Raw genomic sequence first — 26,536 nt, 5'->3', positions numbered from 1 at the left:
TGTACTTGAGGGTGTTTTGATCCTGCTCCATGATACCTTTGTGTAAGAAGATAACAGGTGTTGCAGCATTAATGTGTTTTCTTTTTTCCGTTTTCTTATATAAAATGGATATGGATCTTACGAATCAAATATATGTAGTGTATGAGTTGCCTTTCTTAATGCATCTGAGATTCTTTTTCTTTGCTCTTAAACTTTTGGATTTAAGAGTAAAATAAAACATGGAATAAGCATTTTATCACAGATACAGGTATTTGACTGTAATTGTAAGATGATCAGGTAATACTGTCTATTTCCATTTGAAATGGAACATCAAGTATTAAATACCATGTGCCACTTCTAGTACCATTCATGGTAGCAAACTATAGTTGTAGGTGTCCAGTAACTCCAGCATATTAAATCATCCTTATCCCACTGATTTCACATGGAGTTGAAATACGCTGCTGCTATGCATAGTATGGTCTCACCGTGTTTTCTGTTGCATTGCATTCATCAGAGAGTAGGTGTAGAAAAAAGGGCAGAAGGAAGTTCTGATTTCAGAAAACCAGACACAGGTGTATTACTAGCTATGGGAATTCCCAGTGTAATGTGTTGGCCAGTGTTGTTGTGGAATGGGTTTGCTGTTATAGTATAGAACTATGTGATGCAACAGATTAGGATGTGAGGAAAAGTACATAATTCAAATAACTGTTATTTTTAGGCAGCATGTAAGTTAACACTGGATTGTAATTGTAGACCGGCATTGTTTACCCACCTAGATTTTAAATGAAAAAGGAAAATTTAAGGATATAAACTCACTAATAAAAGCTTTAAAAAGCTGATAAAAGCTTAAATATAGCTGTTGTTGCTTCCTGTAGTGCTTGTGGTTTTATCAGAAGCCTTGTGCCTAAAGACTTTACTGTGTTTTTCTTCGTGAAATGTGAAGGCTCCAGGCCCTGATATAATGTGTGTGAGCTTAAATGTATACCTAAGCACTTGAGGGGAGTGTTTTGCCTTAGGATGACATGTAAGGTGCTGCCTGCCACTACTGCCTGCTCATTCTCCATACCTCTGGTCAGTTAAAAGAAATGATACTGTTTTTCTCTCACCAGCCAGCTGTGATGTGTTTTCTTTCATCAGAAATAACAGCCTTTTAGTTTTCTTGGTGTTCTCTGTTGGAATTTCCAGTAAGTTTTATAATTCTTTCCTGTAACTCTGCAAAAGAGTGTGGGCAAGTCAATAGCTTCTAAAATTGGGCATGAAAACTCTTCTACCTTCTTGTTGTTGAATGTTTTAGGCTCTGCCAGATACTTACTGACAGCTTTAGAAGCCTTATCTGCCTTACAGCTACTTGCAGTTGGTTGTAGAATCCATATATTTACAAAGGGTTCAAAGCTCCTTGCAGGAAAGCAGGACACTAACCTCTGAGAGACACCACAGAGACCCTAAAGCCTGAAGTCAGCTCTTCCTGTGGGTGCTGTTTAGTTAGTCTCATTGATTAAAGACTCCTGGAAGCACTTCTACTTGGGCAGTTGGGTGGAGGAAAAACAAAGTCCTCAGTAGCTCTTTCTTTCTCCTATTTTAAATGGTAGCTGTCATTAAGTGCTCTGAGATAGCTTGAAGCTTTTTTCTTTCAGGAGGCCCAGGCAGGGATGCTGTGCCCTCTTGATTTACTTTTTTTCCCTATGATGATGTTTTCCTAAGTATCTAGTTTGAGACCAGTTGTTGAGGGGCTTTTGACTTTAAGAATAATCTCTATAATTTTTTTTAAACCAAGTGTGCAGCTGTTGAACTTACTTTATGGGATCATTTCATGTTTGGATGTCCAGTTTTCCTAGTCTCTTGTTAAAAAACCCTAAATTCTCTGTTTGAGAAGATAAAGCTCTCTTGTTCACACTCTGACCTTATTCAGGGGAGGCTTGGTGTTTATGGTGGTCCATCCCCAAGTTTCAAATAGGGGATCAACAAACTCTGCATATACCCTTTAACATAGTCGTCCTACACTGTTCTGGGTCTGGGTAGCACAGACACTAAGATACATCTGGTCATCTCTAGGTTTTTAGTTACTGCTGAGTAAAGTTAGTGCTATGCAAAACTTGATTTACAGTAACTTTATTTGCTTCTGGCCTCACACCTTTTTAGAAGACACTATTGGCTTCTCATTTTGCCACAGAGACTGAAATTTAAACAGATGACTAACATTTAATAGTCTGTTGTTCCTTAGCTCAGTTTTTGTTCCTCCTCTGCCCAAACTCTTCTTTATTCATTTTCAGAGGCAGTTGCTATGTGACTGTGTACTTTGGCAAGGAAAAATATGAAGGTGTGGTTGTATTTTCCTGTCTGCTTGAGGGAGTAATAAGGGATTCTTCCCTGTGTGGAGAAACATCAGAAAATTCATTGATCTTTCAGGAACAATCTAAAGTAAATGGGTCAATGGAAAGTAAATATCCAAGAGCCTTAACTGACTTCCTATTCAATAACTGGAGCTCCACAGAGTGCTCTTAAGCTTCATTTTGGTAAGGGCAGGTGCCCTGGCTATCCATTTCAGAACCTGTTAGAACCTTTTTAAAGCACTTAAACTTTTGCCTCACTACATGGGTGAAGGAATGTCCAGCTGTTCAGAGGCACTTGGTTATCTGAATTATTTGGTGCCCAAAGTTAAAATTTTGGAACATTACAAGGAAGTGCCACACAAAGGCCCTTCCACGCACATGATCATCCAGCACTGTCCTCAGGTTGGAAAAGACCTTTAAGATCAACCATTAACCCAGCACTGCCAAGTCCACCACTAACCTGTGTCCCTAAGCACCACATCTACACATCTTATAAACACCCCTAGGGACTCAACCATTTCCCTGGGCAGCCTGTTCCAGTGCTTGACAACTTTCTCAGCAAAGAAACTTGTCCTGACGTCCAATCTAAATCTCCCCTGGTGCAACTTGAGGCCATTTCCTCTTATCCTGTCACTTGTAACTTGAGAGAAGAGGCTGACCACCTGGCTACACCCTCCTTTGAGGTGGTTGTGGAGGGTGGTAAGGTCTTCCCTGAGCCTCCTTTTCCCCAGACTAAACAACCCCAATTCCCTCAGCTACTCCTTATAAGACTTGTTCTCCAGACCCGTCTCCAGCTTCATTGCCCTTCTTTGGACATGCTTCAGCACTTTGGCATCTGTCTTGTAGCGAGGGGTTCAAAGTTGAATGCAGTATTTGAGGTTAAACCTTCTCTCTGCATTTTTAGGCCTTTCCTTGACAAGTAATGACAGAACAGGGCCCTGCCATTGTGTTCTGTGCTAGCATGCAAGATCTGTATTAGTGTCCCCAGTGAGCAAGTCCTTAGAACTTGATAGCTGCCTCCTTTGATGTCTCTACTTTTCTCCAGTGATTTTATGCCCTTTGGGTTAAACCTTAGCATCCAAGACTTTGAGAATAAGGTGACTCTTAGGACTGTCTTAACAGTTCCCCAAAATTCCCAGAGTTTCATCTTGGGCAGGGAACAATTTGATGTGTGTGTTTGTGTTGGGTTTTTTTCTTCCTAGCTGTGTACACTCAGAGTTGAGATTGCCTTATCTATCTTAGATGTTAGTTTTGTAGTGGTTTTTTCAATTGAAAGATGTACTTTCAGTTTTAGTTCAAAGGATAAAAATATTTGTTTCTTTTTCTGCCTGTGACAGAAAGATCTAAGAGGCAGGAGGTTAAAAGGGAGACTGGTTTACCAGTAAGTGACTGTATTAGAATGCAAGTGAAACTGTTTCTGTGACTTTTTTGCGTGCTCCATTGTTAGTTTCTCTCAGGAATGTTTCTATCCTTGGAAGGTGCAGAGACAGCAACTTCTTTCACTTTCTCTGAGCACTAAGCTCTCTCTGAAAGATCTCAGTATGATACCAAGTACTTCAGGATCATATTCCAGATGAACTGCCAAGGTACTACTTAAAGCCACTGACAATTTCAGTGAATGTATATAGACAGGATCTTAGGAGAAGGGTGTGCTACTGAACTCTCCTTAACACTATACTGCGAGTGGGTACATCAGACTCTCAATCTGCCTAGAAATCCTTGAAGGGTTTGGGGTTAAGAGAAACAGGAGCCTGTTATGTTTGTGAGTGTGTACATGATTTGAATGTGGGTGCAGTTTAGATGTGGAGGCAAAACTGTTCTCAGTACTTTAGCATATTTATGCCTGTGGTGTGGGTAGTACCTACAGTTTACCTCAAAGGAGAATGGCTTTTGTAGGTAAGTATTTTTTTTAAAAAAACAGTATGCCTAACTATTTCCTAAGAGTAGGTAAACTGACTTTGACATTTAGAAAACAGAGGTCCTGTTCTCTCCCAGTGTAGTGGTGTCTTCAGAGGAAGGGTAAATGTTACTGGCAATTTTTTGTTTTGGCCTAAGCTGAGCAGTAAATTTCCCCCGACAGTGTAACTGTACCTTTCAAAATCTCAACCTCAGCTGTGAGTGAAGGTGGTGGAGATATTTTGGGAAACATTACCTGATGAACTAGAAGCGGAGAGGTAGCATCTTGTCCACGTGGTCATCTCTCTGGATGCATGAAACAATGGAACAAGCAAACTGTATTTTCTTTGATCAACTTTACAATAGCTTGAAGAAGGTCTTATGAGTGAAATGTCAGGTCTGGTCTTACTTTTTCTTTCTGGTGCTTTTATCTTGTGAATCCTTTTTATTTTGCAGTCTTCATGCTGCCCTAGGAGCTATTTGGTCGAAAGAATAACAGGTGTATGGGTGAGAGAGGTTTGAAGTCAGGTTTGAAATGCTGTGTTACCAAGTGATGCCTAATTAGATCAGATGAGTTATTTCAGTTGTAAAAGGTGCATTGTTCAAGGAGAGGGAAGAAATAACGTGTAGGAGAGGTAAAACAGCTCAGTGGAACAGGAAAACTTTGCTTAATTAACCTAGCTGATTGCAGGGATGATCTAGTCATTTTAGAGCATAAAGCTTAACCACGTGGCAGAGATCAAGTTTAGCAGTGTGACACCTCTGTTCCATTCTTTGGCTACAGCAGGAGGTGAACAGAGAGATCTCAGACCTACATTTAACAAACATAGGGAAGACACCACTGTAATAAAGGGGAGTAACTGCCTTTCATCCATATGAGAAGTAATAATAGTCATTCTAGAAATAGAGCATGAAGCTGACATTAAAAAGGTTCTGTCCTTCATAAGCCACTCCTTGACCTTTCATGATCAAAGCCCTGCAGAAACCCCAGACTGAATTATAGATTGTTGATTTTGTGTAATGTATTTTCCTCTTATTGAATCGAGATAGGAAACATCATGAAACTCTTACATTACCAGTGGCTATTTTTGAAGGGTATGACAGAGTTTTGCACATCTCTTTTTTTTTCCCTTTGATCTGGTGTAGGATCTGATGGCTTTCTCAGGATCAGACTTGACTTCCTTTTTCTGTTGTTTGCCAAGACACAATTTTTTTCCTAAATTCTGAAAATGTCTACCCTGCCATCCATAAGAATCTGCCCGTATGGGCACTGGAAGTAGCACTTGTCCATGTAAAGAAAAGGATTCCATAGTCTCCCAGTTTGCTTTGTGTGTCATGCCTCATAGGATTTGTTTCAGCAGAAAACTTTAGCTCCTCTGTGAGTTCAGGTCTCTGTGAAAAACCCTGTAGTAAGTACTGAAAGGTCAAGTCCTGGCCCAGCACTGGCTTCTGTCTGAGTGTGGTTGTGGGCCCCAGACTTTGATGGGGCCATTTCAGGTACACAGAGGGTCCTGATTGGTCCTTTGCAAAATTAGGACTTGCTCTTGAGGACACCTCAATGTAATACGTAACATTTGATTGTTTTGTTTTAAACAGTAACAGTGGTAAGGTAGAAGTTACTTCCTATTCCCTTAACTTGGCTACAATCTTTTAAAAGTACTTTTTTAACATGCCTGATGTAAGTCACTGCAGAAATATAACTGTTTATAAGCTTATATAAGCTGAACATCTACACATTGTCTTTCACTGAAGGTCAGTGTATCAGGGTGAGGGGCAAACAGCTTCACAGTTTTAATGGAAAGCCACAGAAAAATCTCTAGCTATAAACAACCTGCCTAGGTTAATCTAGATCTGAATTTGCAGGATAGAGGAGAGTAACAGGCAGAGTATGTACCTTCTGGAGCCCTTTGAGTCACTGTGCCAGTGGACATGGCACATTGGTCTCCTAGAATGAGAAGGCTTGGCGTTTGGGCAGTGTGCATGGTGGCTCCCAAGGTGGCAGTTGGGCTGCTCATTGGGTGCCCTTGAGTGTATCCAGGGTTTGTGGAAAGGAATGAATTGCAATTAACAAACAAGAATAACTAGTTGTCAGCTTACAAGTAAAGCCAAGAGAGGAAATATAGGATATGAAGGTTTAAGTTGTCATATTGGTGACATTGTTTTAGTTAGAATGCCAAATGTTCTTCGTTGCAATCTTAGGTAAGAAGCCTGAATAATTAATTAATTCAATATTTTTAATTGTATACAATATCAGTGAAACAGCCACACCGACAGAGTAAGAAAATGAAGTCTCTGTAGAAATCATGTATTGTATTTTGGCATTGATGTTTCCAGTGGATGCATTTTTAGTTAGTTTTTCTGCAAGTAGATATGCCTTCTAAAATACCATGGATTTGTATATATTTACTTTCTTCTAACTTGCATTATTGGAGATATTAGTGTTCCAACAATGTTGTCTTTAGTTGTTTTATATTTTAGCGAACACTGTTGTTTATCCTGAATTTCCTGTACATTAGCAGTAATTGCAAAGCATTCAGCCTATCTTTTTAGGAGCAATATAAATGTAAAGGCATACATTTGACAGTCTTGACATGTTATCATAACTTAAAATAATGATGCTGTCCTCTTCTGGTGGTGATCTATGAGGAAGATGATTTTTTTAAAACTAAAGAAAAGCATTGTTTCTGTATTGTAGCACTTTTCTAGACCCTGAAACTCGGCGAGCGATGGGAGAACAAGCAGTAGCTCTTGCCAAAGCAGTAAAATATTCCTCTGCTGGAACAGTAGAATTCCTTGTGGACTCCAGTAAGAATTTCTACTTCTTGGAAATGAATACTAGACTTCAGGTAAGAAAAACAGCTCTGCAGATTCAGAAAAGTGTTATTTAAAGAAACAGAACATAACCTCCCTCCGTACTTAGGGGTCTGCCCCCGTGAAGACTGACACATAACTAGCTTGATGCACGTGAGCACTTCCCACTGAACTTCCAAGCTCTGCTGGGCTAAATGAGCCCGCGTGTGCGAGGCGCTGCAGCAGCAGCAGCGGGCCCTGGGCAGCACGCAGGAGATCTGGAGCTGTCGCTCTTTCGAACATTTGACCTAAAGACCTTGCCAGAGGTCGCTGGTAAGTGCCACTGTGCGTTCACAGTAAGTGGCTAGCCACTGAGCTCTGGTGCTTGTCCCCGCCGGTCCCTGAAGCGTCGTTATTTGTTTATTTATTTATTAATACATTGGTCGCTTGCTGAGATTCTCCAAGAGGGTGTTTATCAGCAATAAACCCAACCTGCAATGCGGCTGAAATCATGACTGGAATGTGACTGTGTAAGCAGCGTGCTGACACAGTGTGGGGTTCTTGTAGCAGCACATATAGTCAGCAGTAGATCTTACAATGTGCACTGCAAACATATGGACAAATTTGTCCATGGAACCCCCCCCCCCTTCTTTGATTGTTATATTTTGGATCATAATCTAAGAAAACAGGCACGTAACCTAAAGTCTGCATATCATTCTTAAAGACAGGAAGAAAACTTGACTTGTAAGCAAGTAAGTGCCATTGTCTTTATCTTCCTTTTCTCACTTTGTTAAACAATGCCACAGACTGAAATGTGGAATCAAGCAATAGAGCGATTAGCTGCTTAATTCTGATTTAGCTACATTTTGTTAGAGCTGCATCTTGCCTCCTGCCTGTACATCTGGGCAGCAGTAGAGCATAAAGAGATCCTTGTAACTGACATCTTTGCATGACTTTGTAGAACAGCTGGGTAAATTTATGGTTTGATAAACAAGTGAGAGAAGGTCATAGAATCACAGAAAGGTTTGAGTGAAAGACAATCTAATTTCAACCCTCCTGCCATGGGCAGGGACACCCTCCACTAGACCAGGGTGCCCAAAGCCCCATCCAACCTGGCCTTGAACACTGCCAGGGAGGGGGCAGCCACATCTCTGGGCAACCTGTGTCAAGGCCTCACACCTTCACAGGGAAGAATTTCTTCCTGATCTAAGCCTAACTTCCTGCAGTTTGAGGCCATTACCCTTTGTCCTATCTCCTTATGCCCTTGTAAACAGCCCCTCTCCAGCTTTCCTGTAGGCCCCTTCAGGTACTGGAAGGCCACTCTAAGGTCTCCCCAGAGCCTTCTCTTCTCCAAGCTGAGCAAGCCCAACTCTCTCAGCCTGTCTTCATAGGAGAGGTGCTCCAGCCCTCTGATCATGTTTGTGTCCCTCTTCTGGACTCACCCAACAGCTCCATGTCCTTCTTGTACTGGGGACCCCAGAGCTGGACACAGTACTCCAGGTGAGGTCTCACGAGAGCAGAGTAGAGGGCCAGAATCGCCTCCCTTGACCTGCTGGTCACACTGTTTTTGATGAAGCCCCGTCTACAGTTGTCTTTCTGGGCTGCAAGTGCATGCTGCTGGTTCATGTTGAGCTTTACATCAGTCAACACTCCCAAGCTGTCCTCTTCAGGGCTGCTCTCAGTGCATTCTCTGCCCAGCCTGTAGTTGTGCTTGGGATTGCCCTGACCCATGTGCAGGAGCTCGCACTTGGCCTTGTTGAACTTGATGAGATTTACATGGGCCCACCTCTCAAGCCTGTTGAGGTCTCTCTGAATAGCATCCCTTCCTTCCAGTGTGTCAGCTGCACCACGCAGCTTGGTGTGTGGATTTGGGGTATGAAGGGGGGATTGTACCCATTCCTCCTATACCAGGGGAAGACTGCTGGTAAAATTTGCCTTGCCTTGCAGTGCAGCAGTGTTTTTTGGAATTAGTCAGGACAGTTATACTTGATGTGCTTTTTCTAGGGTACAATCTGGTCTACATTAGATTAATTTAGATAGGGTGATGGTTAATGGCAGTGTATAGGTCGCTAAAATATTTTGAGGAATTTCTGTCTCTCTGGTCATGTTCTTTACAGTTTTCCCAATCTTGTAGTTTGAGAACACTTTTTAAAAACTTTGTGTGCTTGTTCACACAGAAGAAAACTTACTGCTTTCCACGTAACCCACCAGAACTTCAAAACCAGTTCCTTGAAGTGGATTGTTGTCCATCAATTCCTAAATGGAATGGAAGATCCTTGGAGTTGATTCTTTCAAAGATGTTTTCTTTGCTGTGTTGTGGTGTCTTCCCACTGCAGTGTGTAGTGGTGTTCAAAGTCCCAAAACTCAAACTCATGTAATTGTAGAGGTCTCCGCATACGCAGTAAAAAAGCTTTCACAATCCCATCCTTAAGGACTTTAAAGATTCCTTTTGAAATAAAGCCTAAGCAGTTTGACAATCCCTTATAATAGCAGTTTCATTCTTTCCAACTCTTAAAGAAATTTGCTAATCTTAAATTACAGTACTTACGTAGATATTCTCTAATTCCCCTATCCTGACTGTGTATTGTCCCTAATTAGCATTTCACATTGAGGTTGGAGGGTAGTAATTTTCTCTGATTCTTCCCTGGGCTTACTCGATTGTTCTGTCACTTCTCCCAGGTCTCAAGCTTTACTTTCTGTTTAGCTAACAGTTACACAACTAACATCTTGTTCTTTCTCCCTTCTATTAAGATCCAAACATAGAAACTCTAATGAAGCCTCTCCATATTTATCTTCAGAACCAGGAGAGACTCTGGGTGTCCCTGTATTGCTTAGCTTGTTCCTTTTGCATCCCCAAACTGTGAGCTGTGGCTAACAGGATCACTTAACCTACCTTTGCTGAACGCTCTGTGACTGGAAGAACTTTCCCAAGTGATGGACATCTGATCCATAAAGGATGTTCCTACTAGTGTGGGTACTACAGACACAGCTACCTGGCAGCATCATCAGGATGTGTCTGCTAAGTTATGCAATTTCCTGTGTCTATTTTAACATTTCATGGGTCTCTGATCAGATGACTGTATGTGAAGTAAAAATGGCAGACTTAGAATATACCCCTGTAAAGGTAACTTACCTGTGTCTCATGCTTTGTGCTGCCTGCTGATTTCTTCCCTCCCTCCCTTTGGTGGCAGATATCTTCAGTGGTTTTTGTAAATTATTTTTCAGTAATTGAAGAGTTGTATTATTATTTGGCTGTCTTTTTGGGAACTCTTTGGGCATGTGAGGAATATTTGGAATATCTGGGAACTATGGTATATAGTTCTCCAAAAAAGTATCAGTAGCACCTTACAGGAAGTTTATATTTTATTTCACTTTTAAGTGTTGCTGCAATACAATATGAGGTTGGAAAGTGAAAAAAAGTTGGTGAATCAGCTCCATTGTCTCTTGTATGCTACACAAATCTGTTACAGATGTTCCGCTCCCTCTAAATGATTCAGCTAGAATGATTTATTCTTTGCTGTTGGCAGCATGCTTTTTTGTTGTATCTGCTATTCTCCCCTCTTTTGGAGGCAAGCTGATAAGTATGAGGCATGAGATCGAATAATTGCGTATGAAAACTAGTTGTCCTTGCATTTCACAAGAAAACATAGAAATGATTGCCCTGAAAGTTATGGGAGAACTTCTGTATGTTGTCACTTAAGACACTTTTGGAACAGTTTTTGGGCAGCTTACCCTTGTTAGGATTGTTGAGGCTGACCAGATGTTTAAGGTCTGATTCTTTTATAGCTGCTCACACCACGGTTTGCTTTGTGTTACCTACTTGTCATCAGCCTAATCAAAGGCAGTCATTGCCCAAAATAGCCAAAAGAGCTTTGAAATAAATAAAAAAAAAAAGTTTCTGGCCCCTTAGACTGATCATAGCCTTTGTAATTTACAAATTGTGTCAAAATTTGCTTTTCCTGGTGCTGTTGGACCTTCTGGCTTTCACCAGAAAAGTCCTTTGTGCTTTTCAGTGGAAAATTAGGAGATGTTCCTCTCTGACTTTACAGAATGCAGACTCTTCTCCTATGAAGAAAGTTGGGCTGTTAAAAGGTGGGGGTGTGGTGTGGCTGAGCTGCTTATGTGTGGATCAATGGGTGACAGCAAAGGCAAAATGTCACATGTTCTAGAAGTCTGTAGTACCTTGAAATAAGAGGCACTTCTTGGCTTGAGAACTGAGAAAAGAGCCATGAGCGGTGTGAAGAGAGCACTTACCCTGGATACGGTTTGTATGGGTGTTTCCCAGGTCTGCTCCCAACCTGCTGCTTCCCCCATGAGCTGTGCCATTTAAATAGCAAGTGAGCATTCCTCTTCCTCCTCTGAACATGACCAAATTTGCTTAGATTAAGCTGATTGAAAAGATCATTTGTGGAGACTATATTCAGCACAGTGGAGTTGAGAAGCATGGTAACTTGAGCAGCAGTGTGTTTTCTTCTCATGTGATGATCTGAATATTTTTGTCCTAACTTTTTAGGGATTAAAAGTTAATTTTGACCTGTTTGTAAGAGACTTATTGGAAGCAAATGGCATATCGGTATGTTTTTATTTTACAGTTAACTGTAGAGAGTGTATTTATTTTATGTAAATGTTTTCAAGTTCTTTGAAAGTAACTTGATTCTAAGGCACAAGGCGAATGTAAATAAACTCCCATCCTCCCATAAAACGTTACCCAGTGTGAAGATTTTTCTTCATAGCTTTCAGTGTTTTCAGGAGGCTTTACTGACTGTTAAGTTTCAGAGCTTTCTTGTTGTGCAAAACTGGCCGTGCCTGGTGTAGGAGTCAGAGGAAGGCTTTTGGGAAGCCAGAGGAAGACTTTTTATGTGCGGTGTCTCTCTCTGTCCCTCCCCTTTTCGTGTTTGTTCACTCAGGAAAGTACAGAAAGCGTGGCTGGGAAATGCGCAGAAGCAGGGAGAAACCCTGTCTGTGGTGGGAGCTCCACTGCTTATAACACTCTCTTAATGGTGCCTGTCTTCTGCTGCACATCATGGGGTAGCACCTGCTACACGTTTGCTCAGTGGAGGAGAGAAGAGCTGGAAAATACTGCAGCTGCTCTGTACAAACAGTAGCAGCAAACCCAGAAATAGCAGGACGAGGAGCTGAGCCTGGATCACCAGCTAAAACCACAGAGAGGTGCTGACTTGGGTACCTGTAGCAGACCCACAGGGACAGGGAGAGGTGGTTTTGTCGTCTCGGTGCATGTAGCTGCCTGGAGGATGAGTTGTGGTAGGTGGGCAGGAGTATGGGAGCCGTGAAAAGGGGCTGTCAGGAGCTAGAGGGGTGGATTTCCACAGCCTCTGAATGGCGGGGTTTCAAAGGGAAGTCTCAAGCGACCGTTTCGGCTGTTTGCTGAGACTCTTCATATTTCTTAATACTGGAATCTTGTTTTACTGTGACACTTTGCTTCAGTCATTTTAAAGAGTCTAACGAACAGTGTCAGATGGTAAAGACTTTCAATTGCTGCTAACCTGGGCTGAATTTGAACTACTGACCTAAAGGTGAAAGGTCTCTTATCCCATTACCAATCCCCTAAGCCCACCAGAATCCATTCTGCACACAGTTTATACCAGCTGTTCATGGCCATTTTTAGACCCGAAAGAAAAGGTGATTTTGCTGCCAAACAACACTTCTTCACACAAGAGGGTCAGCCGACAACAGTTAACCAGATTTTTGCCACATTCTTGCCTCCTAATGCAACTTCCATTATGTAGCTACTGGTTGTCTGCTTTTCAGGCTTCCCAAAAGAACTACAGAAAAGCATTGCTAATTGTTGTTGACAGAAGAGAACGACATTGTTTGTGTAAGTCATTGAATCTGAAAGATGCCATTAACAGTGCTGCCAGGGCATGGAGTGATATCTTAGAGACAACATAGCCACCTAACTATCGTAGAATACTATTAAAAAAGTAGAGAAAAAAGGGAGCCTTCTCTCCATGTTTAATAAGAAGAGAAACAAAAGAACACTCTTCAAAGGGTACATTAGGTTTTTTTTCCTTTGAGTTTGATGCAGCCAAGAGCGGCTGCAATCTGACCAGAGCCACCTTGAACGAAGTGCTCAGGGAGCTTTAATAGTGCTGCTCCATATAGTGAAAGCTGGAATTGTATCTTTCCTAAAGAAAGTGTAGGTTTTGTTGGGCACAAGTTTCTTTATCTTCTCATACGGAGTATGTAGTGGGAAGGAAATTGTGTCAAATTATTGAATTAACCCCCCCTCCACCCCCCAAAAAAAAAACCCTCTTGGAAGTGCAGGATGTTAATTGAGAAAGTTATCCTGAAATTGTGATTTTAAATATCTTGTTGATACAGTTTGTGCCATTTGTTTAAAATGCAGAAGAGACAAATTTGGCATTCATTGGCTATCTTGTACGCGATTTCTTACTCGTGACTGCTCAGTACAATAAAGAAACAACTCCTTGAAAAGATGATTTGGAAAGACAGAATCAGTTATTATTGGAAGATAACTTCCTATGAAGAAGTTGATGAAATATTTTTCTGAATTATGTGCTGTTATTAAAAAGTTGATACCAAATGCCTGTGTATTAGGTTTTGTTTCTGCGACATCTTACGTAGGGAACAGTGAAAGAACTCTACATGAATATAATCTTATTTCATGGACATGTTTGTAGTTCTGGTTGCTGATGGTTCTTCAGTCACTAATAAATCAGTAAGCAGCAACTCATTGTGTACTGTGTGTACAGGAAATGACAATGTACAAGACTGCCTGTTACGTATTCCTGGATGCTTTCCATCATTCTATACGTTAATGGGAACATTGTCTGTCTGTACTCCAGCAAACTTTTTGAAAAGCAGTTTTTCACTTTATGCCCCCAAAGCCCATATACACGGCTGTTGTGTGAGCTGTTTTGCAGAAAGATGTGACCCCGGTGTGCTCCTGCTCATAGTTGTTAGGAAGCTGGCATGCCTGAAGAGCAGAACATGTGTGCACCCCTGTTGCTGTTCAGTTCTCTGAAATAGAAACCAGGCTGACAGAAATACAGGGGGCTGAGGAGCATCTGTAAGTTGATGGGTTTGGGTCAATTGATACTGGATTTGGCTGTGGCAGAAGAGCCCATGGGATTCCAGGTGAATCATGTTTCTTGGAAACTGAGGTATATGTTGAAAGTTAGTTTTGAGATTATTTATCTGAATGTAAAGGGGTATATGATACCAACCAGGGACTTACAGTAGTAGGGGTGACATAGGCTGTAGTTCTAAGTCTACTGAAATGTAGATTTTCTTGGCTGCTGTGGTCTGCTTGAATGCTCCAACTGGTGTGTTAGTAACTTGATGCCTTATGCACGCAGGGGCAAGAGAGCAACCTGTGAGAGTATGCAGGAGTGTTCGCTATTAGATCTGAGTACCTTGATGGTCTTGAGAAAAATGTGCCCTGAAATTATTCCCCTTGAATATAAGGAGACCAGTCATTGCGCTTTTAGCTCTTAGCTCCAAACATGCATGATTGTTTTTGTAGCTGTGGATGAACCCCACTGTGGAGAAGCTTTGAGACCGCTGACAGTCAAACAACAGGATGAGTGTTAGCAGCCTCTCTGTACTGTTCTGGGGATGGATGCTACCTGGACCTCAGTGTTGTCAGGTTCCCCTAGCTCACTTGTTCCTGCTTCACCATCTAAATGCTGGGTCTTCGTTGTTACATTATCTTACCAGCTTTCCCACCAGTGTTGCTTGCTGTATGAACTGAAAGAGGCTACGGAAGCAAAGCCACTTGTGATGCTCACAGGGAAGCTGATTGCTGTGAGGTGCCTGAGGAGGAGCAGATCTGGTGTGAAGGGGAAGAACTTTCCTTTTACACTTTATGGATGTTGCTGGCCATAACAGCTAGGGTCTTTTTGACTTGAAAGCGGGAACCTGTGTGACATTTTTCAGAGAAATACATGTATGTGGATCACAAAAGTGGAGGGTAAGACTTTTTAAAGGAGGTATGCATCATATTGAAGTGCATTCAAATGATGATTTCTTGTAAATTGTTTATGACCAAGCAGTATTAGCAAAAGAGACTGGCAGTAAAAGTGATATTCTTGACAGCTAACTAACTGAAAGTTATTGCTGATCAATTTTTCTGCTTGTCCTGTTGAGAATAAGGTACAGCTGCCTTGGATATATCTGTGATCTGTAGATTGCTTGCTGCAGACATGTCTGATTTTGCCCTTTGTGTTAAGTACGCAGATAATGTGTGAGTTTACCCACTATCATATAACCCTACCACCACTGGCTCTTACCTTATTGCCCAGGGTTTGCTGGCAAGACCTAGGATGAGCTGACTACAAAATCTTAGTATCACCCAGAGCTGGAGGAGTTGATTGACTGAGTGTAATTGTTTCCTCTGTGAGCATATTGCTTTAATTTCTTCAAAAATTTAGTCCTTGACTTAGCGTCCATCAAATGGCAAGTAAAGGCTGTTGATGGAGAAGAGGTATGGCATAGAATTAACAGAAGGAAATACATCAGACAGGCAAAATGAGTGACACTTGAAGTAGAAGGCTGAAAAGTAAAAGACAACGCTTAAAGTCTAGTTTTTAATAGAGATTTATAAATAGGTAACAACAGTTACCTTAGTTAAATAGCGGCAATGATTATTCTAGAACTTTCATAAGTAAGGAGTGATGGTGCTTGTGTCTCTTTTTGGGAGGGGTGGCAGAAGAGTGGTCTAATTTCTTCACTACTAACCCTGTCCTTCCTTGCTTTGTAAAAGAACACTGTGTCTGTCTCTGTGGGTGGATTCTTGCACCTCCAGAACCTCATTGCAGGGTGCTTGTTGAACCAGGATACGGCATTACTGCTTTGTTAATGTCCTTTTGTACTGTGTGCTGAAACATATTCCATATCATGCTAAAAATTCTGCCCCCCTCCTGGATTCCCCCTTGCCAAAATAAAACTGCAAGTGGTGTAGAAAAAGGGTCAAGGTGAAATTTTTTCCTAGCCCATTTTGGGGATCTGATGGTGTCAGTGCATACTAAAATGCGATTTAAATGTATTTTGGTACCCCAGAATTAGTGATACGATTAGTACTGTCTACATTATGCCTAAACAGTTGAAGCACAGGCCCAAAAGAAAGCAGAGTAACTTCTCCCCACCCCAAGAAAAACCTCAAAAATTTTTCTGCGTCATATTTTCTGAATGCTGTTTTGTGTGAAGACACAAAGGGAGTATTTTGAAGAAACAGAGGAAAATATTGACCAAGTCAAAGATCTGTATTGAAGAATGGATTAAATAAATGTTTGTGAGTTGTAAGAACCAAACAACAAAAATATTTTTCTCTCCAGAAACATTCCATCCTATTTTGATCATCAACAGTAAAGTGGAAAACAACAATGAAGCTATTGAATCTGGAATGTCAATGGCAATCCAAGAAAAATGACAATTTAACTAAATAATGCAAATGTCTGTGTGGAAAAAAAAAATTGTATTTTAATTATCTGGAACATTAGACTTCCAAGCGTGTTCTAAACTTGAAGGTAATTGCTTAAAAACTTAATTTCTAAAATATGAGAATAAATTCTGTTTTCCAAATATGAATGTGTGATAAGTAACTTTATTATAAAACTCCCTAAGTTTTAATAGAAACTTTAAGTCTTAATAGAAAGTGAATTGCGTCAATTTAGCACTGCAGGGTAGGCACTGAGATGTTTCATAGATTCTCCAAATACTGTTATTTAGCTTGACATGCTGGAGAATATCATGTGTTAGGTAGAATCAAGATTGAATCCCAAAGGTACATCCTTAAACTGTATAATCAGATTCCCATTTCAATGTCACTTTTATCCTTCAAAGAATAGGTGCTTGTTTCAGTGATGATTTGTCATTAAAATTATGTCAAAACGTCTTAAAATGTTGTTGAAACTCTAAACAAACTCACAGTGCACCCAGGGCTAATTATAGATGCCATCTGTTTATTTTTACAAAGCTTTTTCCTTAGACAAGAGCATCTTCTTTTTCTGATAAGCTAAAAGATTTATAATAATGACCGAATGTTTTCCTTAATACTAGCACAGTTCAAGGGAGACTGAAGAGTGCTTTGGTTGCTGACCCTTTCCTGTGTCACAAAATGTAGGTGGTATGACGTAGGATAGTGAAACCGTTCTGAAGAGCCTTTCCTTAAGGTGTTTTGGCTCTTGGAACACGAACACTTTAAAACAAGAAGGGTGGTTCGGTCAGTGTGTATGTGAGGAAGACTTACAGCTGCCTCTGAAGCACATGCTTTTAGTATGCCTGCCTTTTTACTTCATCTACACGGTGTGCCCAGCCTGTCTTCGGGTGCCTTTTCACTGGGCTGTGTCTAGCTGAAGGGTTTGGGGTTTGTTTTCTTAAGTTAATAAACACGTCCGTTGCTCTCCCCATCCTCCAGGAAGGAGAGAAGTGCGTGTGTGCCTACGCGCGCACATGCGTGCATGCTTGTACGCACATGCCGGCTTTAGCGCAAGCGACGGGTATTCCCATGGCAGCATCACCCGAAGCCGTTAGCAGCAATTTGCTGAGCGCAGAGAGCGACTTTGCTGGTCCAGCCCCAGCCATTGTGCATGCTAAGCACTAACCAGATAAATCGGGGAGGGGTGGGGGGGGGAGAAAAAAAAGAGGGGGGGTGTGGAAATTGAAGGATCCATCTGCTCATTTCTGCTACACTGCGCTGATGCAAGATTACGCTAATCTGGTTGCTTGTCAGGACAGGTTAGTGAAAGCAGGCGAATGGGTGAGATTTAGGGTAGGCTAGTTCTATGGAAAATTGTAAGCGGCTCCTGTACGTGCCATGTTAAGTGTAGCAGAACGGGTTGATTATCGGCTACTTTGAGATTTTTTTTTTCAGTTAAAATATATTTGTGGCTACAGTGTGAGTCTCTTCAAAATAAAATTGAACGGGAAGAGCTTCTGAACAAAGAAAAATTAACTCATTGTCACCAGGTGCTTTTGAATTTGTAAAATAAATGGGAAAGAAAGAAGTAAAACCTCTCCAAAACCCCAAATACTCTTCTAGGTCTTCTCTACAGTTTTTCTTTTGTATGCTGTTCCTGGTTATTATAATCTGCTAATTTTCTTTTTTGGGCTTCCCCACAAAGCAGATGGCTGCTAGACTTTGTCAAGTACATTTTTGGTGGGGTGGTGGGAGAAAACACCCAAGATGAATACATGTTCTTTGTCTGGTCTAATTTCTTGTATATCTGTGTTTGTTTACAGAGAGTGTGGGGTTTTTTTAGTTGTTTTTGTTACCTACTGACTGACAGTTCTTGACCTTGCAGGTTGAACATCCCGTCACAGAATGCATTACCGGCCTGGACTTGGTCCAAGAAATGATCCGTGTTGCTAAGGGTTACCCTCTCAGGCACAAACAGGCTGATATTCCCATCAACGGCTGGGCGGTTGAATGTCGAGTTTACGCTGAGGTAAATGAGCGGTAATGGGGGAGGAGGGTGGGTGCTTGAATTGTGGAGTAAGAACACCCAGATGTGATGCAAAGGTGAAGTCAAGGAATATCGTAATATTGTATGGAAGTCACGATTTAGAGCACGTAACAGAAATGGCTAGTGAGCTCCTGTAGAAACGTAGTTTTTTAATTAAAAATTAATGTATTTCAACATACCTCTTTCCTGAAAATTTCATAGTGGTAAAAGAGATAACTAAGGTTTATTTCTAAGGACATTTGCTGTATGTTCTGTTCACATTAACTGACTCAGTGCAGAGACATTTGCTACAGTTAATGCATCTTTTCATGTTTCTCCTATACTTGAAGCATGTCTTAAAGATGTTGAAATTTGATGGCTTACGGAATCTTTGTTGTTGTACTAAAACATTTTGGTAGGTTGCTGAAGAAGGAAGTTTTGTGTTTTCTGAAACTACGGTTCATAGGACAAACTTTCGAAGTGTGCTCCAAGACAGTAACGTTTAAGTTCCAGTATGACTCCTTCACCTCAGAGCTTACTAAAAACCAATTTTCAGGGATGTTTAAGATGATCCAAGGTGATGGCTTTTTGCTGTTGGTTTTGATACATGAAAATCAAGATTTGTAAATTAAGAAACAATACTTTGCTTCCTTCACTTTGTTAGAGGAATGTTTTAGGTAACTCTGCTTTTCAAAAATAACTCATTACCTTGAGGTTGGTTTTGCCTCACTTGACTATTGTGGCTTGTGGAACTCAGGGCATCTTACTTCATTTTTTCCTGTCTCTTCGTAACATGTACATAATCTTCAATGTGCTCTACTGATTAGAGGTTACATGAACTATTTTGATGAAGAAATTTGTGCTGTGATTGGCATGGAAGCTATTCTGAGTATGAGTAGGCTTTAGCCTACAGTAGCTGTTGGCTTGTCTTATTTTTTTTCTTGTTCAACTTAAAATCCTCACGTTTATAAGTAGTAGGTCCAACTACTTTGCCCTGAGTTTGGTTATTCTGTAGGCCATGTATTTATTTGCTCCTTATAGTGGTGTTGCATTATGAAGGATGCTTCCAAAGGCATAAAGGTCAGTTTGATTTCTTAAGATAATTGTGTTTCTAACTGTCCTTTTTATCTCTGGAGGTTTTTCTTCCTTATACTCACATCTCAACCCTGCCCTGCTAAATCCTTTCCATCCTTCTTCTAAGGCACAGAGCAGCAAATGAAAGTCTAATCTTTGAATATTTTGGTGGTATACATGCACAGAGCACTTCTTTGACAGCAATGCGAGAGAGTTTATATGCTTCCAGTTGCTTTACTTTAGAGACGTGGTGGTAGGTGGGTAAGAAATGTACTTAAACATAAGTAATTCTGGGTAAAAACCCAAAGTTATTCCAGCAGTGGTTTCTGTTAGACTTGAAGCTTTTTAATATTATCTTCTCTGCATCTGCAAACCTTAATGTTTTCTCCTGATGAATTGTTTTTTTAGGATCCCTACAAATCTTTTGGCCTGCCATCCATTGGTAAACTCTCACAGTATCAGGAACCATTGCACATCCCAAGTGTAAGTAACTGAGTTCTGGTTTTTGTAGGTGCCGAGTGTTTCTTTTATAGTCAGAGGCTATAAGTACTCAGCAGCATGGTAAATCCAACATTTTTCCAGATTTTTGCTGTGGAGGACAGGACAATACTTATTTGTACAACCTGAAAAAAAATGCATGAAAATGTGTAGTTCCAAACTGGTTTAAAAACATTCAGATTAGGTATAACTGGAAGCTATTATATGTTGAAATACTTCATTACAGGGCATAACTTCCAGCTTAAGTTTTTCAAACACAGCTTTAGTAAAAACACTGTGGTGATTAGAAAGGGCAGTGAAACGTTGAGTCAGCTCTTTGAGCGTGGAGAACTGGGGACACCAGCGAGGATCTGTCAGTGCTTTCTGTTTAGCTCCGTAGCCTCTACATAGGAAATCAGTTACAGTGGTTATTACACGTTTTGGGATACAGTCTGACTGCATGGAGTGGCTGTTTAACAAACAGTGTTTTCTGCTGCACGTAAAGAGCAAGGATGCTGCCTTCCTGTACTGTCAGGGTAGTCTTAAGTGGTGAGTGCACATCTACGTGACGCCGTGTCAGTGAGTGGGATGACGAGACCGCACCGGCTGTGAATGTGTTTATTCAGTCTGCTTACTTGCACGGAAAATAGTGAAAGATTACAGGAGGAATCTTACATGTGGAGATGTTATTGGATATATGATTTATTTCGCTGCTTAAATTGTTTTTGCCCGTGTACGTTCCGAAGGGACCTGACCCTTTCTGGTCTTTAAGGCTTCACGCTGTGTTCAAAGCCTGAAAGCAGAAAAAAATTGTGAAGATCTAAAAGGCATTATGTGATCTTAAAGAGGAGATGAGGGGAAAAGGTATCATTGGATGTAGCTAAACTTTTTTTTTATAGAATGAAACAAGTAGTGTGTTTAATAAGAATTTATAATGAATACTCCGGTGGTTGTTAGAAGTTTTCACCATGTTGTAATAGCTAACAGGATGTCAAACATTTTGCCCTTGCAAGTTTTTGCAATTTGCAATTTTCCAAACGTGAGACCTGTTGAAAGTACAAGTGATAATGGACAAACTATACCCCCTACAGTCTTTGTCCCACCAAATCTTTCTTCAATTAATGCTGCAGCAGGAGTTTTATGTAATAACATTTGCGCTTGCGAGCCATCCATACAAAGCAAAAACAATTAAAATGCCTTAAATGTTCTGCTTACTGCTGTTATTTGCTTGTGTGAATGTTGCATGTCAGCTAAATGGACCACGGAATAGATAAAGTGATTGGGTGCAGGAGAGTGCACACTAAGCTTTGTCTATCATTATTGCTGGGAGCAATCAAATTGATGCCAGCAGGACAGTAGACGCGTTGACAGCTGTAATTATGTATCTCCATGGTGATCACTTTTGGCCTGTCATGGAGGCCCACGAGTCCCCTCCCTTGCAAGCATTTAATCAGATTGGGCTGTCACTTGTCAGGTAGACGGGGTGGGCTGGGAGTTGGGTTTAGGCGGAGAGGTGAATTGAAAATGAAGGGTGGGAGATGCCCGATTGCTTCACGTGGCCTGTCGTGGTACCAGAGAAGGAAATTTTAATTACGCTGGAGGCTTCAGAGCAATGGTTTTGAGGAGCTCACACGGAGTGTCTGAGCTCTTCTCTTTCTGTGTACTTCTATTGTCATATCTTATTAAAAATAGAGCAGCTATTTCTATGTAGACGCTCATGGTTTGGTGTCTTAATACATATTTTCTGCTGCTGTGAAACTTAATTTCTCTCCTGAGAATGTCGTGCGGCTAAGAACAAAATTAGTATGACTCAAAAAGTTCCGCCTTACAGGCCCATTGTGCCACAGTGTTTGTTCTCCACGTTTCAGAATTGTCCACAAGTTGGCTTAGGTTAAAAAAAAATAAATAGCTGAGACTTGTAGTGTCACAGCAAGTTTGGCTTACGAGTAGCATATTGCCGAACACGTTTTCAATTCATTTCTTCTGTGTCTTGAGATAGCTCTGATTGTCTGCCTGTGCCCACGTGTTGGCTGCTCAAGCTGGTGCAACATGACTGTGTGTGGGTTCTTTCTTAGCCATAAATGGGAATATACTGGTTATTTTTGCCACATAGTCTCTAATTTTCTTGGTACTCGTAAATGTTTTTTCCCATCATTGATAATGAAGCTTAAGATGGGTAACCACAAAACCCCTGTGTTATGATAGTGAGTGTTTGTGTGTGGTGCTCCTACACAACATAGCAAATGTAGTGCTGTGTCTGAGGAGCTCCAGGCTCTGATAGGGCAAAGAATTAAGGAGTACTAGAACCTGTACGCGTTGGTAAGTGGAAATTGATGCATCTGTAGTTCATTGTAGGACTGGGATGTATTTTCCTCTCTGTTTGCTGTTGTCCTAGGGTAAGGACGCAGCGGTAGTACAACAGCAATGGAAGTGCTGGGGGCTGCAATAAAGTTGGGAGCTGTTAGGGTACAGTGGGATCTTGAATCCTAGACTGCCTTTGGCATTTTAAATATGGAGTGTAAGCAAAGAAATAGGTTAAGCGGAAATAAATGCTGGAGGTCTAACAAGTATTGCCATTATTTATCAAGTTAAGCACATTATGGTGAGTATCTGTTGAATTAGTGCTTCTTTTTCATCCAATAGTCATTAAGTTCTCTCACACCATATAGTTTATAAAATCACCTACTGTTACCAGGCTCTGAAAATACAAGCACCACAGGGAGAATTGAAGATGGTAAATATGTTTGTTTTCTGCTGTCAATTTTTACTCATCTTCAATTTATTTTATGAAAATTAAACTTCTGCGGAAGACTTCAGTTTTGTTTTGGGGCTTTTTTAGTGAATTTAAAAAATTCTTATACATTGTTTTTCAGGATATTGTACTTAGGGAAAAGTATAAATTGTGCAGTGATGTGTATGTGTGCTGTGTATCAACAGAGCAGGTGGAGCGTGTAGCCAGTGGTCTCAAAAGCCTTATATTGACTTCAGAGTCTGATTAACTTGGTTGCTCTGGCTCTGAATTATGCACCTTTCATGTATTTGTTCATTGTCAGAATGTGATACGCGTGTGTAAGCACTTACATGCACACGTATGCGTATATAAAGCACCCCTGAACACTTGTGTGTGTGTGTATATATATATATATAAAATCATTTTATAGGTGTAATTTTGGAGACAGAAGCCACAGTATTATTCAAGTATTTATGGAGTATGTATGTCAGACCTTCACACCTTATATATGTATTTACTGTATATTAAAAAACCCCATCATGGATAAGGGATTTATCTGGGACTGAGTAGCTAAATTATTTTGTTTCCAATTTGAACCTGAGAATGTATGCAGTGACTTTATAGATAGGCAGGCATCCTGGGAGGAAGGATGGTTTAGCAGTTAGAAGGCAGTGAGCTGGGAAATACACTGCAGGTTTCTTCTGTAATCATGACGTCTCTTGAACTACCTGATCGTCAGGAGCTGATGATCATGTACATGATACGGGTAGCAGGGGGCTTAGTTAAGTGTAGATAAAGCACATTCAGGTAAGAGGTGATAAATCTGCTACAGAAGAGTGCTACTACCTTTACATAGGGATAAATATGCTATACAAATAAACATAAACATGTAAGAATCAATATATAAATATACCTAGTCAGCTATTTGTATTTATATATGTTTTCCAAAAATACAAACAATGTAATGGCACAAAAAGTGGTCGAACGTTTTTTTCTTACTGAAGAAAGTGAGTACACCTGCTAGGGTATCTTTTTATGTCATTTGGATAATAAAGTCATCATCGTGCCCTCATGTGGATTCTGTAGACAAGAGGTTCTACATGTGGTCCCTTGATAATTGCCTAAATTAAAATATTAAAGGCCTAACAGCCGTTGTGTTGACCTTTTTCTGCCTTGCTGCAGACAGACGAGCTGCTGTTTATTACAAAGGTTCCTTCCCACAGGTGAAGATTTAAGTGAGATTCCAGGACCCTCTTTCCCACCCCCTTCACAGTGAGGTCTATCGGAGCCCTGCTGCTTCAACAGCTTTGATTAGAGCCCTCCATCCTTATGATCCTCAGAACGCGTTTATCACTCTCGAGTTATTTTGATTAGTTTAAAAAAAAAAATATTCAGATTCCAGTGCTCAAAAGCAGCAATTTAATAAATATTTATTCCCCAGAAATTGCTCATTTGAAAAGTTTTATATGGCTAACCTCAGTGCTACAGTGATGAAATCAAACTGAGAGATGAAAACAAGAATCAGCAATATACTAACTAACTTGCTGGCTGGTTAACAGCAATCAGCCTCTTCAAAAGAAATTTTTGAACTTGTGTTATTTTTTTTCCATGAATGTTGCAGAATCAGAGCTTTAATTGGGGCTGTGTCCTTACAAAGCAAAGCCATGGAAAAAGCTGTGTAAACATTAAAGCCTCAGGGGAACAGCAGCAACAGAAAAAAAAAGTATGTTTTACAGTTGAGAGGGTGAGGCAGAGAAGGAAAGTGTTACAGACATGAAAACCACAGGATCAGTATTCCTATGGAGCTGATAAGCAGAGCTCCAAAGTTCCCGCTGAATGCTCCCCACTTGTGTTCCTACTGGAGCCCTCGGAAGGGCTGTAGCGGAACACGGGGGACGTGATTACATAGAGATGCAGAAAGGATGTCATTATAAGGGGCATCCTTCATGCCAGGTGTCAGTCAGAAGAATAATTACAACTGTATTTTATTACAGGGATTAAATCGGAATCGGATGCGTTCAGAGTTGAAGTTTAGAGTGTGAAACCCAACCTAAATTGTTAGATCAAATTCCATGTGTTTACTGTGCATCGTAGGAGAACAAAAGGGAATCTTGATGATCAACTGAAGATCACAGTTGTGTTTCTTTTAAAGGAAAGAATAACTTGCAAATGTTTTTCCTGGTGGAGGAGAAAGCTTCCCTTCCCCCCCCTTCCCAGCTTCTCTGAAATCAAATAATTATTCTAGTTCTTCAAGGGGAAAAAATGTATGTGATAAGCTGCTTATGTGTTATGTTTTAAGGCTGCCAGGTGGATTTGATCCTTCTGTTGAAATATATATTTCCCCCATGATATGTAACTATTTTTACTACTTTTTTTTTGAAGGTTCGTGTTGACAGTGGCATACAACAAGGAAGTGATATTAGCATTTATTATGATCCTATGATCTCAAAAGTGAGTTGATTATTTTTCAATATTCTGAAGGTATGAAACACGAATTTTATACATGGATCTCTTAAATGAGGAAGACTGTATTAAAGGATTGGTAAATCAGTATTTTGAAGATGCTAGGCATAACATGTGAAGGAAGCGAAGGATGATGGGGAGTAGAGGAAATTTACTGTCACTTCTAAACAAAATTTTTATATCTTTTGACACCATAATTATGTCTTGCAGTTTCTAATTATTAAAAGGATTCTGATTTAAATGGAAGCTGTTACTTCCAGACTTAGCCGCTGCCAGTCTGTGTTTTTTAATATAACTTAGAACTAAACTGTCAGTAACTCTAGTTTCCAAAATGCATTAGTGAAAGCAGTGTGGTTGATAATGTCTCTTAGCATTAATTCTTACTCATCTGTACAAAATTGGTCAAATTAAAGTACGGTATTATAGTCAGAATTCAGTTGTAAAATAAATATTAGAAGTGTATTTATTATTGAAGTTGGGTGGACATTAGTAGTCGGGAGAGTCAACTAGATAATGAACCTCTGCTCTGATTTTCTGCCTAAAGAGGAGAGAGCCAGTTTAGATGCTTTAAGCTTTATGAAAGAAAAAGTGATTTGCCTTCTTTTGTTGAATGGGTGGAGATTGTGGCTTTCCCCTGATCTTTCAGGGAGAGTTTCTGAAGCACAGATCCAGTAATGTGTGAGAAATGTCTTTGTGATTGTAGAAATTCTACGAACTGTTTTCATTGTAAATGCTAGTAAACTTCTAGAGACAAGCATCTCATTTTAAGGTAACTGAAATACTTTCTTTTTTGTTTTTTTTTTTTTTTTTTAGCTGATTACCTATGGCTCTAATAGAGCTGAAGCACTGAAAAGAATGGAAGAGGCTTTGGACAATTACGTAATTCGAGGTAACTACTGAAATTTGGGTTCCTAGTGTGATAGGCTGCCATCTATTTCAAGAAAACAGCTTGAAAATGTAGTAATTAGCAAATTGAGTAAAGTTCCCGCTTCTTAAGTGCAAATTAAAACAGGAAAAGCTCGTGTTAATTAAGCTGAGAAGATGCATCAAATCTAAAGAGACTTCATTTTCCCCCCATTGTTTTTGCTTGAATATTACGAGATAAATATTTAAATAATTTCCCTAAACTCATAAAGAGTTTTCACAGAATGGCAGCATATAAGTCATTTATTATGTTGCAGAGGGGGGAAAAAAAGGCAACTGCTCTGTAAAAAGATTTATAGTTGCTATCTCATGTCCGTTTAATACAGTGATTGTGGTTAAATAATATCACAGTGCAGTATTTGGTGATACATATATTTAGGTAATTGTTTATGTTTGGGCATATACAGATGTGGGCTGATGATCAGAAAGTGTTTCAGCTCTTGCTG

General features: G+C 40.3%; 1 protein-coding gene across 3 annotated transcripts in view; it reads left to right on the top strand.

Moving 5' to 3' along the window:
* Positions 1 to 26,536, top strand: part of PCCA (propionyl-CoA carboxylase subunit alpha) — a 294,840-nt gene that overhangs the window by 110,475 nt on the left and 157,829 nt on the right. For all 3 annotated transcript variants that reach the window (XM_084279588.1, XM_084279587.1, XM_084279589.1), the window contains exons 12-16: positions 6,901 to 7,051; positions 18,281 to 18,424; positions 19,904 to 19,978; positions 25,086 to 25,154; positions 25,980 to 26,055. In XM_084279588.1, the coding sequence (XP_084135714.1) occupies positions 6,901 to 7,051; positions 18,281 to 18,424; positions 19,904 to 19,978; positions 25,086 to 25,154; positions 25,980 to 26,055 (515 nt within the window). The remainder of the gene's footprint in view (positions 1 to 6,900; positions 7,052 to 18,280; positions 18,425 to 19,903; positions 19,979 to 25,085; positions 25,155 to 25,979; positions 26,056 to 26,536) is intronic.

Source organism: Gallinula chloropus, assembly GCF_964237585.1.
Source record: "Gallinula chloropus genome assembly, chromosome: 1".
Lineage (NCBI taxonomy): Eukaryota > Metazoa > Chordata > Aves > Gruiformes > Rallidae > Gallinula > Gallinula chloropus.
Note: the sequence above shows the minus strand (reverse complement) of the source record. Positions and strands in the feature narration are given on the sequence as shown.